This window comes from Colletotrichum costaricense, assembly GCF_030867565.1.
Source record: "Colletotrichum costaricense strain IMI 309622 chromosome Unknown Scaffold_5.1, whole genome shotgun sequence".
In the NCBI taxonomy this organism is placed as follows: Eukaryota; Fungi; Ascomycota; class Sordariomycetes; order Glomerellales; family Glomerellaceae; genus Colletotrichum; species Colletotrichum costaricense.
The window spans coordinates 1,171,514-1,183,133 of record NW_026848234.1 but is presented as its reverse complement, the minus strand read 5'-3'; the positions used below and the strand labels follow the sequence as shown (position 1 = coordinate 1,183,133).

General features: G+C 53.2%; 2 protein-coding genes across 2 annotated transcripts; both read right to left on the bottom strand.

Moving 5' to 3' along the window:
• Window positions 1–1,833: 1,833 nt before the first annotated feature.
• CCOS01_05541 (tat pathway signal sequence) lies at window positions 1,834–3,543 on the bottom strand (the record flags this gene model as incomplete). The annotated part of the gene is made up of 1 exon (XM_060453719.1): window positions 1,834–3,543. One exon carries the CDS (start codon window positions 3,541–3,543, stop codon window positions 1,834–1,836), a length of 1,710 nt encoding a protein of 569 aa, XP_060315491.1.
• A 3,760-nt stretch (window positions 3,544–7,303) lies between these two features.
• On the bottom strand, window positions 7,304–9,958 carry CCOS01_05540 (copper amine oxidase; the record flags this gene model as incomplete). Its single annotated transcript, XM_060453718.1, has 5 exons — window positions 7,304–7,537; window positions 7,595–7,645; window positions 7,702–8,636; window positions 8,689–9,548; window positions 9,609–9,958. The coding sequence occupies 5 exons, from the start codon at window positions 9,956–9,958 to the stop codon at window positions 7,304–7,306; spliced, it is 2,430 nt and encodes an 809-aa protein (XP_060315490.1).
• Window positions 9,959–11,620: the final 1,662 nt, after the last annotated feature.

Sequence of the window (11,620 nt, the reverse complement as noted above, 5' to 3'; positions counted from 1 at the left end):
CCCACGTTGCGGTGCGGCATTTCGATCCGGGCTTCCCAAATCGACGGGGGTCTAGCCGGGGTCGAGGGGCGTCAGCTGGGACTTCTTGGCTTCTTGTCAGGAGAGAGGATCATCAGGATGCAACCCTCGAGGGCACTGCAGACTTGGGCTTCTTGCTGTCGATGCGTCTTTGAAAAGCCCCTGTATCCGTACCGAGACAACGCCACTGGCTTTGCCACGAGATTGCGGGGGGCAAAGGCGAGAAGCAAATGCATCTGTCAGTTTGTCGATATCCCAGGCGTTTGGTGCGGCGGCGCGCAGTGTCTTGCTTTTGGGTTCTTGGGTGAAACGAGTCCAGGCCAGACGACTCCCTCAATGCGGTGCGAGGTATTCGTAAGAATTATTCAGCCAAGGTGTGATGACACGGATTCGTGCATTTTCGTCACTCTGATCCGTTGATGGATTCGTACGTATTCATCAACAAGCAAATGCATCCGGCTAATTTGACGGGTTGCCTGCCGTGTATTGTTGTGTTCCATTTCGGTACGCGGCGATGCGACAGCGCGGTACTGACTCAACCGAAGCCAAGGGCGACGACGAACTGTCGACAACGCCGATTGGAAGAACCAAATAACGCAACGAGAAGGGGCGGTGGAAATGGGAGGTCACATAGGCCCAATTCGAGTCGTGGAGGGCCCGTAATATATGACTTTTAGGTGCCTGCGACCCGCAACAAGAATGCGGGATTGAGCTCCGAGTCCGTAAACGTCAGGTCGACGAGGGTCTTTTGTTCGGTCACCGGTCCAGCCAGATGGAGGTTCTTGTAGGATCATGAGTGTGCGGCAATCTTGTGGTTCATCTTGTCCGAATGAGATGGATGCGACGCGATGCAGGCTGCGTGTTGATAAGCTGATGATCGGTCATCAGATCCCGAACCGGATTCCTCGACGTTGACATTCTGGCGTGGAAAAGACATCGCCATTGTCTTTGCGTGATGTTGGAATATGGAAATCAACGGAAAAAACACAAAGTTGTGTTGGGGTGATGTGGAGGATTCGTACACCGTGCAGAAAGCAAGAGGTAAACTTTGAGCGACAACTTCTGGACAGGGGAAGTCGCTTAAAGATGGGGGAGGGTGCCGCGAACATAAGTTTGTCGTTTGTACACAGTGCGTGCTTGGTAACTCCAACTCAGGAAAGTTCGTCCGAAAGGGAAGGGAGGAACGAAAAGGAACGAAGACTAAAAAGCAACGTCGTTTTTTCAGCCCAAAACACCAAAACTTTTCTCACCAGCGCAAAACAGGGCTGTAGTTGCGACAAGAAGCAAAAGATGATCAGTGGGAGGCTTGAACTCCCGGCCTTGGCATTACACAACATTTCAGGTGAAATATTAGTACCACGCTCTAACCAACTGAGCTAACCGACCAGATGGGGTGCCGTGATTGGCTGATGATCAGAGAGGTGAGACAGCCGTTCATGAAGGTCCAATCTGGACCGCCTAAGGTAATCTTCTGCTTGAGTCTGAAGATCACTATCGTGACAAGAGGGATGGCAAGATATCGGGTGTTTCTTTATGAGTCAATTTCATTGTGCGATCTATTCTACACATTTAACATGCAAAAGTATAACAGCTGCCCCTCTCCGAACCTCTGGTATTTTTTTGGCGTACGAAAACAAGAACCTCTGCTCTATCATAGCCACCCAAACGCCTACTACATATGCCGCAATGCCCGCTATGCAAGTTTTAACAAATGATGCAGATCTAGACAAAAGATGAACAAAACATGATGTGACGAATAAAGAATACAGGAAAAGCATAGAAGATAACAATCGCGGCCCATGCTCCATCCCCGGTCTATGAATCGAAGATGGCGCCGTATGCGGGAATACCCCTGCTCTCAAGTCCATACACAACCTTCCTCGTCACCTTTTGGTTCGAAATAATGACAACGGCTTCGCAGGGTCCCATCTTTTTCTTGTTCATCTTTGTCGTGGGAACACCCTCATTCTGCGCAAGACCAAGAGCCTGGCGACGACTATTCTCCCAGATGCGATACGTGATCGCAACCAAGTCAGGCCGGCCCGTCTTCTTGGTATCAATGATGACGGCGTCCGGGTCGGCACGGTAGAGCGCATCGATGACGGCCTGACCATATGTCTCGGCCGGCCGCTGCGTCGACCAGATGATGCGCACGGGGTGATCTGGCCTCTGCACGAAGAGACTCAGGCACGGTCCGATTCCCGAACCCGTAGCGATGACGATGCACGGCTCAAAGAGACCGGCCACGCGCAGAACGCCGTACTGCGGAACGCCACGGGTCCAGATCTTTTTTGGCGGATTCTTGATGATCTTGTTGGTCCAGTCGCCCGCATTCGAGACGAGAACGGAGAAACCCTTCTTGCCAGCGTTGGATAGGCCACCTGTTGACTGGGCCTTCTCGACGTCGGTGGATGGGGCGGCGGGGTTTGGGATCACGGCGAAAGCGTGGGTCTCGCGGAGGGGCGCGTCGGTGAGGCGGACGGCTTGGCCGTAGTGAACGTCTGCGTAGTTGAAGTTGAGCTTGACAACGTGGTTTGACATTGCCTCGGCTTCGACATCGCGCAGGCGGAGACGGGTCCAGGGGTACGCGACCAGGAGGGTGATGACGATGAGCATCCAGAATGACGGCGTCAGGATGAGAGATACGGCGTAAGGGGTACCGGCCGTGGTGCTGTCGTCCGCGGCGAGCATCAGGACAAGGGCCCAGAAGAATACGATGACGGACCAGCCCAAGAAGCGATGGGTCCCCTCAAACCAATTGTGAAGAAGGACACGGGCCCTGGGGTGTGCGAAGCCAATGATGGCAGCGAGAAGGGCGCAGATGAGGTAGCTGTCGAGGAGGATGTAGGCTCGCACGGCGTTTGATGGGTTCTTGAGCTGGGCCGTGAGGACGACGAGGAACGCAATGAACCAGAAGAAGGAGGCCACACCGCAGCCGCTGTGGATGCCGCCGTATGAGTAGATTTTGGCAAAGGTGCGGCGGATGCGGAGGGGTGCCTTCGCAGATGGGAAGAGGACGAAGAGTTTGAAGAGAGCGTTGACCGTGTGCTCGTTGCGGATGAAGAGGGCGACGAGGATGTTTGCTGAGACGGCTGTGGCGCAAGTTTGGGGCGTGAGCGGGATGCCTCCGATGAGGGAGCGGATGATGACGAAGATGAGAGCGGCGATGTTTCCAAAGAACGCGAGACTGAAGATGCGTCTGTAGACGGAGCCGAAGTTCCAGCGCAGGTATCGGTAAGGACGGTTGCCCTTCTTTGAGGGAACGGGAATCTCGTCTTCTTCGTCGTCAGTGTCATCGACTGAGCTACTTGATGCAGGAGGAGTCGGGGGTTGAGAAGGAGCGCCATCAGGGACTACGAGAGTATGCGTTGATGAGTTGCTGCTCGGCGGGAAGAAGACTTTAGTCGGCGGCGTCAAGTTAAGCTCGGAACTGTTCTCGTCGCCGGGCTTGATTTGAATGTCGTGGTGAACATCATCTACAACGGGCACTGGTAGTGTGACTGAAGAAGATGTTGTGAAAGACATGGCTGATACAGGTTAAAGACAAGTAACTAACATTACTATCAGTGCCGTCCACCACCAACCTCGAAAGCTCATCAAATGTGACTTACGAAAGAGAATGAAAGAGTGGCTCTTCTACGTGGGTAGCAGATCCAAGTATATGAAATGCTACGACTGAGAGAGTGGCCAGTACGAGATAGATGGCCCAAAGAAGGAACTCTTGCACAGAGATGGAGGCCCGTGTGGAATAAGGAATGGGGAGATCGAAAAAGAAAAGAGGGTGCGCAAGATGATCAGAAAGCACCACTAGATGATGAGGTTTGATACTTGAATGACTGAAAGGAGACAACATCACGACTTGAGGGGGATTCGATGGTCTGATAAATACTCCCTTCGTGATCCTCAGGGAATGTCTCTATCAACCCTTCACATGCCTTGGATCCTTGATCCCACGTGTGCCATGATGGGGCGCATTCGACTACAATCGCATCCGAAATAGAGCCCCTCCAGCGCTGGGGTCTAGCCTCCCTCAAGGTGCCCAATTTGGATCATGGACGGTGGTATACAATGACTGTCGTCTCCGGGCCAGTCACGTGGGGTAGGATGGAAGGATTGAAGAGAATGCGGGCGGCGGCACGGTCAGCGGCATGGTTGCGTCCAGGGCCGATGTTCCCACGAGAGTGGATGCGGCCAAGCCGGGTGGCCGGGTCTCAAAATAGATGTGTTGATGGGAAAGTCAGATGTGGAAGTCCGCAGAGTACTTAGATTGGCTGCGCAGACATTGGTGACTGCCATATCTTCTCTTTTGCTCAGCGACGGCTCTGCCCTTGGCAGCGTGGCGCATCGAAGGGGATATCCTTAGTAACTAGTTGCATCATAGATGCAAGGCGTGGTCGAGCCCTAGTACCACGAGAAGCAAGACTTGACTGTTGAAAGATGTGAGGCTTGCAGCTAGCGCAGCCTCACATAGTTCACACAGGTCCCTTCACGGCGGCTTGGTCCGAGATATCGGACACTTGTCAGATTGTTAGATGGATATCATGCCACAGGCATCTGCCTGGAATTGGAAGTACAGGATGATGAAGAATGGAAGAGATGAGCAATCAGTTCGGAGAGTAGAAAACGGTTTGCTGTGCGCGCAGTAGAAGGAAAGGGCTGGAGACTTCTCCCCCATCTGGCCATTGTCCACCTTCCACACGTCCTAAATGGGCGAGAATCCATCATATCTCGAGTTTTCCAGGGCCCTCGACACGAAAAGGAGGTCCAACTGAGCTGAGGTGGATGCTTCGATGGAATGCCAACTGAAGACCCAAGACAACGTTTGTCGGGTTTTGGACTTCCGGGGACACTCACTCGACCGTTTGTTTTCGTGAGCTCAAAGGTGAACACACCGAGGCCGTCGAAACAGGCTCAATGGCCGAGAGTCAGCCTGTCAAAAGTGGATGCGTGTCTCGCCCCAAAGTTGTCACCACGGGAGCTAAGCTTGACTTGCACTTACTCGACCGAGGCGAGGAATGGGAGATGTCGTCCCTGACTCCGATCATCTCCCGCCCTTGGCTACCGTGGATGCGCGGGTGCGTACGTGAGCGAAGACGTACGAACCATGGGCTTGGCCCCATCTCACCACTCCTTCTCTCGCACGGCAGACGCCGAGATACACAGTCATGTCCAGGAAACTGATCCCGGCCGCTTAGGGATCCGCGCTAGTTCCCTTCTCGAAGTTGTGGCTGGGAGAACTGGCATGGAGAAGTCAATGGGCGGTAGGTGGCATATCTCTCCGATGATGAGTGGGCTGGCTTGGTTCGCGGCGCCTTTTTCTTGGATGAGTGGATGTGGCACGTAGAACGCCAGGCCGCTGGGAAATCTTCAACGTCGCATAGCAAGTCGCATGTGGATGGACGCTGAAGAGCTGCACCGATAATCGACTCGTTGGCTCCGGTGGCAAGGCGAACTAGTGGCATCCTGTCGCTCGGATTCCAGCTGATGGCCAAGGTGAACCAGTGTCTCACTGGGAAGAGGAAAAGCAAAGATAGAACCACCTAAATCAAGGAAAATGCGATGGACGGAGCGAACGAAAAGTTGACGGGGAAGGGAGGCCAGAGGAGGGCGTAGAGACTTGACTCCTTTTTCGGAAAAGCGTCTCTCTCCATGCGGCGCTTGAAGGCTCCGCCAGACAGAGGCCTAGCTACGTGACATTGGCTGCATTGTTGGCGGAACCCTAAAGTGCTTTGTTCGGTGGCATGGTGACAGGCGCTGGCGCGTGTCATTTGGAGGAGCCGCCGACTAATTTGACGCGACACCAAAAGGTAGTCATGCTGACGGGCAGGTATTTTGAGAACAGCGCGGCTGTCGGCACTCGCATCGGGAAATATGACTACTGCCTAGGTGAGTAGATCGTAGATGGATGACTTACGTCGCGTCTACCGGGCCCAAGACCCCAGGGCCGCAAGGGGTAGCCGAATCTGCACGTCCGAGGCGTGAACCAGCCACTTGGCGATGGAGCAAGGGAGGGAGGCAACAGAACGCCTCATTTTCCGCCTGTCGCCTGGCGAGGAGGAACATATCGGCGGCATTATCGAACGTCGCTTATCGTCATTGACCGATACCGTCTTGCCCTACAGCGTAGTCAAGTGCGACACGACCCGGATCAGCGTTCGTGACCTGGACCCAGGCGTGAATGCCCCGGGGAAGTTGAGTAATGGGTGCCGGCTGGGATGACTGCGGTGACTTGGCTGAGTCAATGGCCAACAACCGAGAATTCCTCGCGGAGCCCCCTCCGGACGATCAGCGCTGATCAATCATTGATCAGAGGCCAGTCGGGCATCTTTCTTGGGCCGCAAATCCCCACCTGGTTGCTGGGTTCGACGGGTGCCCTTGTCGAGTCTTGGAAATGCTGCCGTTTCCGAGGCGATTCTCATTCAGCTTTTTTTTTCTTGGTCAAAGTGGTGATACCAGATGGTTCGATCGGTGCCAGGATGAAAAGACAAGGATGGTGAGATGATGCGCAGATGTGAGCATGGGAGGGGGCCCAGAGGTCGGGAGGTGGTACGTATCGCACCACGCGGGAAAATTAGCCCCCGACGTGCCGCTGCTATTTCGGGTAAAATCTTCACCGCGTCAAAGACCTATCGGAACCCCATTGGACCAGCGCACGAGAGTCGTACCTGACGGCGTCTCTCCTCTCACCACTCAAAATCCTTCCCGCGCTTTTTTTTTCTTTTTTGGACGAGATTCTCAATCTTGAGCCAACCGCCTTCTCAGATCTGATCGTTGGGGTTGAACAAAATGCCATGTAACCCCAAAACTTTCTCCAAATAGTCGTCAGCAATGAGCGTCCACTACACATTAGCTCAGTAAGCCGCGATGCTACGCCTTAATGCTTGTGCCGCCCCCTTGCCTTTACTGGTGACATGATCATTCAATTTGAGGGTTCAATTTCTGAAGAACCAACGTAGCCTGGTGTTGCAGAACGTAAGCCAACACACGGCTATGATAGCCTTCTCGAAGGATTCAGGCTTTTCGGTCCTTGATTCCTTTTAGACCTCCGCCGTGTGATGGCTTCACTCCTATTCGACCATGCCCGAAGCCTTGCTGAAGATATCCCAAAAGACTCTTTCGTTTCTAGTCCGCGTAAACTGCAAGATGACATGTCAGGTAGTCTGTACTATTTCTGTATTTCAACTGCCACTGTAGCCTACCCCTCCTATCTATCCCTCTTTGTCATTATATCGTGACCAATCATTCAACATCATTAATATTACCCAAGTCGGCTGAATGCCAACATCTAGATGCTATCCGTGTCATAGTAGGGGTCATCCGGCAAGTAGGGGAACTTGCGAACAACCACATCGCCTTTGTAAGTCCACAGATCAGCCTGCGTAGGCTCGTAGTCGAGCGCACATGTGTCCGTCTCAGCGTTGAAGGTGAGGACGTCTGTCGTGGTGCCGTTGGAGTAATTGATGCGGACCATGTTGACCGTCTCCACGTTCGGGCCAATGTCGAAGTAGTTTGCAGGCATCTGTAACAGGGTGAATATGCGCTCATAATCTCACTTGCTGAAGTTGGCTGGACTTACGAATTGAATTCCGGAGTGAGCCGTAGTGAAGACGGTAGTGGGAAGGTCACCCTGTTAATTGAGTCAGTGCCCGTCTGATGTGGGCGGCTAAAGACATGATGACTCACAGTATGAGGGACGTGATGCATGCCCAGGTTGAGCCACATCACGAGGTCAGTCTGGTTGAGGCTCTCGCCGTCAAAGAACGCATCAAAGTTGATCGGCGGGTTCTCAGTGTCTTGATTGTTGTATGGGTGACTGCTGCGGGGCTCCGTGTCCTTGCGCTTCGACACCATGATGTCGTTAACTGCCCACTTAGCGGAGTTCTTGAGAATATTCGAGTCCTTAACAGTCAGATGCGCGGCGCCGGTGTACGGCAGGATGCGATAGGCGCGGTACTCGCCGTGCTTGTTTTTGACGTCCTGGTTAAGCACAAAGAGTTGGTCCTGGTTGTTGTAGCTCCAATCAAAGCGGCCCTGGTCCTCGTTCTCGATGAACTCGCGCTCCACCTTCATGGTGTTGAACGCCTTGCCCTTGGACCAGGGGTAGACTTGCGTCGTGGGGACCTGGTGCATGCGCTGGACCGTGTTTTCGGTGCCAAAGATGTCAAAGTCAGCCTTGAAGTTGACCACGTGGTCGTGCATGCTGCCAGACAGCTGATCGTGGATTTTGAAGCCGTAGCCGTCGTTCTTGGCGTAGAATGCGGCTTGGATGTAGCCGGAGGCACGGACTTCTACCGCGACGCTGCCGTCGAGGAAAAAGCTGTAGCTGAACATGTAGTCATAATTGCCAACCGTTGAGACGGAACGAATGGTGAAGTAGACATTCTTGGTGGCTGTGACGTAGTCCTGAGACGAGTGACGAGCCATGGGGTAGTCGGCGTCGAACTCAAACAAGCAGATGCTGTTCAGGTGCGTGTGCGTTGACTCGGAAACGTAGAAAGATGAGTTGAGATAGGTGGCATATGAGGGACAGTCGTATCCCTTCAGCAGTTCAAACGCAAACGGGCCAAAACCGTAGTAAGTATCAAGGTATGCCACATGAGACTGGGTGGGATCGCTTCCTGAGGGTTTGTTAGAAGACCATCTAGCACGGGTTTTCAGTATGGAACTTACCGGCATAGTGAGCCAAAGCTTCCTGGAGACCAAGTTCGTACAAGATCCTCTGACCCTTGTAGCGAATGTCATAGAGAGCCATGCCGGTATCTCTGTTGAAGCCGACATAGAATGACCAGCCCATCCACTCAACATACTTCCTCTCAGCGTCGACAGAGTATCTGGCACCTTGGGGAGCAACCGCAGTTGGAGGAGCCATGGTGTCCATAGGAAGAACCTGGCCTTGTTGATCTGTAGCCGACCAGTCTCCAGCAAAGTTGCCGCCGAGCTTCTCAATGTTGCCGCCCCAGTACGCAGTGCGGAATTTCTCTGTGGTCTCGTAGAAGACGCCGTTGTAGTACCACCCCTCCAGAATCCACTTGGAAGGGTCGCGGCCGGTAACGTCAGACATGAAGAACAGCCCCATAGGCATCATCGAGCCGACGTCGAAGATGGAGTCGGGAATACTCCAGAAAGTGTCCCAGCGCTGGATGCGGCCGTCATCCTGGTAGTAGGGATCAATACCCCAGATCTCCAAGGTGTCGTTCTCGAGTCCAAGAGCAGTGGCGTTCCAGAGGTCTTTGGTGATGTCGGCGATGCTATTGCTGACATCGTAGAGCCATTCTTGCATAGCGTCGTCGTCGGCATCCAAGTTTCGCACGCGACCGCTAGTCTTACGCGTGTAAGGGTAGTCCAGTCGCTCCCACTTGGTGGTGCCATTGGTGACTGGCAATGGGCCGACTAGAATGTCTTGATACTCAGGCTCCTCAGTGGCGCGGAAGTCAAGTAAGACGTGGGCATATCGGGCTGGAGCAGGGCCGCTGCCGTCGATGTATGCCAGAGCGTCCGACTTATTTGGCTGCATGAGCTCGACCAAGACACTATGTGTTTTCGTCAGAATGGAGACCGATTTGAGGTGAGTTAGTTATAAATCAACTTACATTGTGTTATCCCAGGAGGTAGCATTGTCACTCAGGGTGAGGTTCAACTCTTCCTGTGCGAAGAGCCATTCGGTTACACCAGCAGCTTCAGGGCCTGTCAGACCACTCCAAATGTTGTCTTTCGGGGCGTCAATGTCCATCGGATCGTGAACCACGCAGTCAGCTGGCTCGCTGCCATTGCTGAACTGACGTTTGTTCATAGACTGGCTCAGGGCTTTCCTGCCATGCCCTTTAGCCCTCTGTTGAGCCCATGATGTTTTGGGCAGCCCATCAACTTGAGGGATCAAATCTGAGCCAAGGAGAAGCAGTGCTCCCAGGCCAAAGGCTCGAGTTACTGAAGCAAAGCCCATGTTATCCTAGATCTTGAGGGACTCTTTGGGACTCAGGAAGGCGTAGAGATCTTTCGCAGATCCATTGTAACGACAATGGCGGATCTCAGCAGGTTTTATGGAAAGCTGAAAGATAGCTCAAGATCTTGTGGAACCTTAGGTTTTTGGTGATGTTGCACCTGAGTAACTTGACTTAGCCATCCTCAACCTGGTATTACCCCGACACCGGTGATAGCGTTGTATTGATGAGCAATCTCCAAGTTGTCCATTAGAACATTAACTGACATCAACATTGTGATAATCTGCAGCACGCAAGCTAAACCGGTCTCGGTATGTGAATGCGCCACTAAATATGCGAAAGGAAGTTAGGAGCGAGGCAACCTCGTTCGAACAGCTCGGTCCCAGAGGATTGGAAGGCTCTAGAGGGGTTCGCCTTCTCGAGACAGGGTAGCTGCTGCGTACCTATCGTTGCCGCGATGGCTTCTGGGCGGTATTGAAAGTGACCTATCACGCCGTGATTGACCTGCATAAGCGAGCGCCGAGAGATAATCAATCGAGAGCTGCAGAACGTGGCGCCCATGTCGTGACGGTTTGCGAACGAGCTAGGGCAAGGGCCCGATGATATCGCGGGCCGCGGCCTACGGATAAGACTGTATGCCGTTCATCCCGTGGGGCTGTATGTAACACAAAGGCGTGATATTATTTGCTTTCTCCCGTCTTTGGTGTCTTGGCGATTGCTTCATCGTTCGGATGGCGGATCGATGTAGGTCGGTGTGTTCGGTTGACTCGGGCCAACGGCGTCGGGCCCGTAGCTATGGAGCTGGGGTAGAGCTCTCGATAACGCCAGTCCAAGTTTGTCAGTCGAATCCGAGATTGTACTGATAGGACAATAATTGTGGACTGGATATCATATCGATAATCGAAGTTGCCATCATGGCGGTAGTGTTATTGAATGGAGGTTTCTTATCTCGAAGTCCAGTTATGCGGAGTCAAGGGCAAGGGGTTCCTAGCTCTAAGGGAGGTTCAGGGATGCATTCGAGGTGGGGTTGACCCGACGTCTGTGAGTATCGTGCGGGGGAGTTAAGAATCTCAAATTTCGACCTCGCCGGATTTACACTCAAGACTTGTTACCGGGTGTTGGATCGCATTGCCTTATCAAGGCTTTGGGCGGCCTCGAAAAGTCGTTCTTCAACACCTGTGTAGGGAAGGATAGAAAATCGTCGAGAGGAGCCTTCAGCAGTCATATTCCACTGGTGTTGCGAGCTTATCTCTCGTGGCAGTGTCGGGATCACCTCCGGCAGGCAAGGCAGGATACTTTTCCCGAATTGAGGATGAACGCTCCAGTCGCGATGAGGTGCAGATCGACTAAACAGATGGTTGGAGTGAAGCCCTGTCTATCGATGGGCTTAGCTTTGCATTCATCAAGGAAGTCTGAGCGAACACAAAGTTACCAACAAACCGTTGAAGACGACAAACTTCCGTGCGAAGAGACCAGGGTCCTCCGTAGAGCGGCCCCCACTTCCCACTTCCCGCACTGGGATGTTGGCAGATGGATCACTGATAAGCCTGCATGGTCAATAGTCCGATAGTAAATCAGAAGAGCCAGTCTTCTGCAACTTGTGACAAACAAGCTCCGACTACCATAACGGAGCATCTGAAGCGCGATCCCCCATGCTGCCGCTC